Source organism: Eretmochelys imbricata, chromosome 8 (assembly GCF_965152235.1).
Source record: "Eretmochelys imbricata isolate rEreImb1 chromosome 8, rEreImb1.hap1, whole genome shotgun sequence".
Taxonomy (NCBI): domain Eukaryota; kingdom Metazoa; phylum Chordata; order Testudines; family Cheloniidae; genus Eretmochelys; species Eretmochelys imbricata.
In genome coordinates, this window is record NC_135579.1 from 59,650,586 (window position 1) to 59,656,585 (window position 6,000).

At 38.8% G+C, this 6,000-nt stretch overlaps 1 protein-coding gene across 2 annotated transcripts in view; it reads right to left on the bottom strand.

Moving 5' to 3' along the window:
* The window catches only part of BRINP3 (BMP/retinoic acid inducible neural specific 3), a 276,632-nt gene extending 271,015 nt beyond the window's left edge, over positions 1 to 5,617 (bottom strand). The window contains exon 1 of one of the 2 annotated variants that reach the window (XM_077825164.1): positions 5,382 to 5,617. In XM_077825164.1, coding sequence (XP_077681290.1) covers positions 5,382 to 5,617 — 236 coding nt within the window. The remainder of the gene's footprint in view (positions 1 to 5,381) is intronic. The other variant, XM_077825165.1, reaches the window with a different exon arrangement.
* Positions 5,618 to 6,000: the final 383 nt, after the last annotated feature.

The following is a 6,000-nucleotide window of genomic DNA, read 5'->3' on the forward strand; positions in this document are numbered from 1 at the left end:
TTAGAAATGAATTCAGAATACATCAGATAAACCAGTATTCTTTACCACGTAAGTATTTGTTAGGTATATAACATTATTTTTTTTATTTCTTATCTGCATCCCTGACCCAACAACAAAGAAACAGACCATCTTCATTAGAAAAGGGCATTTTAAAAAGTAGGATGTTAATTTCATGGTTGCATAGAATTCTACAGGTCTGTGAGAAACTCATCATTTTTGGGTGCGGCGGGGGGCTAAATTGTCTGTGAATTTCTATTGTTCATTCATTAGGTTTACACAGTTTTGGTCACTGCTCAGTTTAACAAGTTAATTCATATTTTAAATTATTCTCCTTCTGACTAAATTATCTGTCATTACATTATCAGAATAAAGCCTTGTGCAATAGGTAGAAAAGAAAAAGAGGAAATAATCCTGGCTGATACATCACAAATTTTGGAAGGAAACGGTCAGATTACAGTAGAAAAATTACACAGATTCCTACTCAATCTAGCAAGGAGCTCTATATGACAAAGGCAAGTGTGCAGTCAGGTCCATAATACATAGTTGTAATGTTCTAAACAATCCACGAAAGAATGATCTTTACACCTGCTTTCCCCAATTTCCCAATCACTCTTTCCATCCTTAGCATTTCTCAAGTCTCCTTTTGTCTGGTTTTAGATCCCACTTCCCTGCCTGCTGATTTGCATAAGTAATACTGTGTAGTGTGTGAGTATTCAATAACAAAGCACAAACTTGAAATTCAACACAGAAAGTATCATAAAATATCAGTACAGCAATCCAGCTAATTTAGAGGCCAGCACACTTCTTCAGAAGCAGTCCTGGTGCTTTCCTGCACAGCTTTGTCTGTAACTTAATTGTAGTGGAGTCCGCAAAAAACAAAAGATTCACCCTCTGCAGTAGTTAAATTTGTCCATGGCATATTGAAAATTATAGGGAATATCATACTGCAGTGCAGAAAATGACTACCTTTTTAGTGGCACAGTCTATAACATTAGTTGTAATACTGCATTGTTCTCTGATTCCTGTAACTAACAGGAATACAGCAAATTACGTGTGTGCTAGCTTCCAGCCCTGCCCTAGTGTTGAGGGAGTTGAAAGCACTCTGTACTTTTGCAGAATCAGATCACTTGCCTATGTAGACACAGAGAAATAATTGATCCTCAGTTAAGGGATTAAAATATAACAACTAGCCAGGCACTAACCTGTTCTTCCCTACTTCACGTGCCTGTTTTATTTTCACTGGCTGTTATACTCTCTGAAAGCTAAATAAGGAGGTGGGAGAAATTACACCTTTTTCCTTCAGAAATGTGCCTGTTCTGCTTAGGTTAGGAACCTTCTATAAAAAACCGATTCAGTTAATATGCACCACTCACACAGTACCAACCTTTGACTTTATCTCTACGATTTATACCACCAGTAACTTTCATGGCAAGGTGAATGCTCGTTTATAGTGACAAGAGAGTGCTTGTGCGACATGATTCGTTCTCTCTCTACTACATGGATATACAAACAAAATTAGGAAATAGAGAGAAATTAGGAACATCAGCATATAATCTTGGTGTTTGTACCTGTAGAATTTAGAACATATGGGTCTGGAGATTTTGATAAGTGTTTTAGCCCAGAGCATGACTTTCTAAAATGTAGGTAGGTTATGTAGTTTGGGAACCCAGTGGATAATGAAAATTAAAGTAATGGAAACTCAAGGAAGTTAGATTGTATTGTGGGCTTCGACTTATATCTAGACAGACGTACCTAGACAAAACATCTAAAATTGATCTATCCTCTGACATGAGAATGATGGTTTTCAAACAAATCTAACTTGTCCAGTTACAACTGGAGATTCTTAGTCAATGAATATTCTTGAGTTCAATTGTATAAGATTGTTTTCAGGCAATAGTTATCAGACAGCCGCAAAATGCTCCCACAGAGCTCCCCCATTCAGCATAGCCATCAGGCTTATAGCACTAGTCATAGTAAAATCCCATTCTTCTTGGTATTTGACACGTCAGTGGTCTATCATTTTGTCCTGCTTTTAATAATTCTGTATTTTTGTTGGGCATTTAGGGCATGATCCTGCTCCCATTCAAGTCAACGGCAAAACTTGCACTGGTTTTAATGATACAGGGTCGTGTCTTTAAATAAGGACATTTAATGCATATTTACAGAAACAGTAAAATGCTAGAGAATAAAGATCTACAACAAGATAAAATGAATGATCTCTTTTTATTGTCAACATGATTGTAATGGAAAATACTACACTGAAATACAAAAATGTGGAAATGAATTATTTAACTGATTTTTTATTTATTCTAAATTCTCACTGCATCTCCTGAGGCTGCTAAAGCAAAAATATCCTATGGGAAACAGAACAGAATTTTAGTCATAGCATAATTTTTCTGCTTTTGGAAAGCAAAAATCATACGTTGTGCTCTCCTCCTGATCAAACATCATCCACAAGAATAAAAGGCACCATCAACAATACATTTTTGAACAGTAGTTAAATATGTCACAAAATACAGGTTTCCAGCAGCTGAACACTTTTACTATGATTATTTTATTTATAAGTATTTATATGAGCACCTAGTCAGCTTTAGGCTGTTGCTGATTAGACAATAACTGAGTAGAGCAGTTGTGTAAGGATGTAGGGTGTGGATCTAGAGATCAAATGGGTCACTTTCCATATTGGCTGGTGGGGCTCTGGGCTGCAGAGACAGCAAGTGAGCTGCTGCCTGCCGCAGCTAGTTCTGTCCCTGCAGTGCAGAAACCTACCTTCCAAAATACAGGTTGGTTTTTAGTCTCTGCTCCTACTCCCCATATGCTAGCAGCTACTCCACACAATACACGAGGATTCTATTACCTTCATCTGTTGAAAGAGCCACTGAAAGAGGACTCTGGTGAAAAATGAACTTCACAAGGAACACTTCAAACTATTTGCCCTGAATCACGCCACCTATTCCATCACTGCTGTGTTATAAAGGTTACGCCAGCCAGCAATGCTCCCACAACCTCCTCAGTGGGAAGCACAGAAGGGAATCATACATAAAATAATTCATTCTCTCAGTCCATTTCATCCCCTCCCCAGTCATCATCAGCAATCCACTGGCGAGCCTTTTGGGGCTAATGTGGATGTGATGACATGAAGGCAGCTGACACCACCTTCCTTTAACCCTGGACATGGTAGGGTTGCATTCATGCAGGAAATAGGGAGGGTTGTCAGGCAGGAGGAGCACAACTAGGCCCCAAATACCTGTATCTGTGACAGTCCATAGAAAATCAATAGGGATTAAAAACAACCTTTATTTTAAAAAATTCTCCAATATTTTATAGTATTTTCCCATATTTAACATTGGTTATGAACAACATATTAAGAGGGTGGTATTCTTATACGGAAATCTTACGGTTAGGTTTCTTATCTGGGGAAGTGATCTTCACAGGGTGCTGTTTCTTGTTGATCAGCAGTAGCAATTTAATGTTCTACTCTTCTGTTTTGCCTGCCTGCACATTTCTTGAGGGGAGTAGTCATGGTATTGAAATATACACAAATCCTGCTCTCTGAGGGATGGAGCAATGTAAATACACCCACAAACTTAAACAAATATGACAGGTCTGATTATAGACCTGCCAGACTTGACAATGTTTCTATAATGATGGCTTGGAGGAGGAGGGAAAAAAAAAACACAAAAAAACCACCTCAGCTTCTTGTAGTCATAAAGGTGGTTGGACATGGTACATTCTCCATGACCGTATTGAAAGGATTAAACTAAAATACACTTCTTTCATTTTGTTACCAAGATAATGTTGGTTCACTGTTGACTAATAGAAAATAATACAAATAAAATACATTCTTTCAGACTTTATATTATTGGCTCTGATGGCTGGCTCTTAAAATGCAGTACATATCGAGTGCTACTATTTTGTTGAGACAGATTACTTCATCAGTGCACATTTCTGAATCCCATTTTATTACAAAATGTTTTTAAATCCCTCTTTATGCTGCAGGAGATCCTACAGCAAAATTGACCTGCAACACAGCGCCCTCTGGTGCACGCACAAGAAAAGGAAATAGGCAAGGTGTTTTAACATACAAAATGCATCAGCTTCAACATTCTAAAAAAAAAACCCATTACAAATTACCAGCAATTGGGTTGAACACACAGGCAAATAAATAAATAATCTTTTCCCTTTCTCTAATTCACTGCTTCCTGTTTACAAAAGAGCTGGAAAGTGCCACAGACCAATCTGTGCAACACAGGTAAACCATTTTATGGGCTTAAGTGCAGATAGGGGGGCTGCATTATGGGAGAAGCTGACAGATGGCCTGTACTGTATTGTTGAAGCCTCTTTACTTTGGCTGGTGGAGAACTGTTTGGCTGTGTTCAGAACATTAAGAGAGAAAAATGTGTCTTCTGTCAGACTTCCCTCCTTTTCCCTTTGTCTCCTGTGACCCCTTTTTTCCCTTCTTTCCCTTTACCCATACGTTCTCTACCATCCCATTGTATTCTCCCTTCTACTTCCCATTTCGTTTTTAAAGATAACATATTTGTTAAAGTACGTCTTGGATTGTTTACCTTGTCATAGTGACAAGAGGGATGTAGTTCTTCATGCTGATTCAGCAGGATGGAGGACTGGCAGGCTGCAGACAATCAGCAAAAGCAATTCTGCAGTGAAACCTGCATTTTCAAAACTGGCCTCTAATTTGGGTGCCTCTGTTTTTGTCTATTCAACCATAAACAGGCCAACTAAATGCCTGATTTCAGAAGGGCTGAGCACCCACAGCTCCAGTCAATAGCACCTAAGGGTGCTCCACATTGTGGAAGATCAGGTCCTTAGGAATGAAGAATCCAAAGTTAAAAGCTGCTTTTGAAACCACGGATGTACCTATATCTAAAATCTTTAAGCCATTTTAAGCTACTGATACTGAGTCTGGGTGAAATCCTGGCCCCACTGAAGTCAATGTTTTGTCATAGGTTTCAGTCAACGGAACTACTCGAGAAGCAAGGTACTATTCTGGGTGAATAAGGGTGCTCTGATCTGTCCCTCAGCAATTAGGGAAGATAAATTAATGTCTAAGGATATTATTGGGAGTTAATGTTACTTTGGAGGAGAGCCCAGGAATTTCGGGAACAGATGGTTGCTGTCAATTATTTCCAGATCAACTTTATCAGTCACCAAAATCTCTTAAAGCACGACAAAAACAGCATAAGCAAGCATTCCCATAATATATAATGCAAAAATGGCCCTGCATATATTTCAGCAGTTAATTTCTCTATGAGTTTGTCCCCACATCTGACACTTTCCCTTAAAAAACAAACAAACTCTTATTATGTATGTATAACTTCTAAGGATGAAAGCTCTATAATTGCCTTCCCTTGGCTTCATACCTGTAAATCTTGTATCTTGTGCTAAATCCCTGTCGACTTCTGTCCACAAAATCTGTGTATTCCTGTGAGCGATGGAAGGGTCCCTTATCAGAGAGGAGCCAGTCGAAGGAGCTTGTGGCATGCTGATCCGAAACAGCAGCAACCGCTAAAACCCAGCAATGAAGACTCAGTGCTATCCACTCCCATAGAGCCATCAGAGAGAACAATTCAGCACCAGCACTGCATCGCCATATCATGCTTCCACTGTGGGCTTAGAGTCTTCATTCTCTTAGCTTTCCCTCAACACCTAGACAAAATATACAGTCAATTAGATAAGTACACGCTAGTCATTCCTTGGAAGCTGATACAAGATTCCTTCCTTTCATCTTAAAGAGAGAGTGGCCTCTATTTTTATTACATTTTATATTAGCATAAACCCACTAGGCTAGTTAACAGCATACGGTTTAGTTTCTCAGTAGTCTGTGCCATTTCCCTGTTGCGTGGAAACCTCTAAGGGATGTATGTTTGTTTCCTAAAACCCTACAAACAAGCAAAGGAGTAGTTATTACCTCTTAATACTGGCATACAACGTTCCAGTAACACGTATGTTATAAACGATAGGAAGACTGATCTAGTGGAC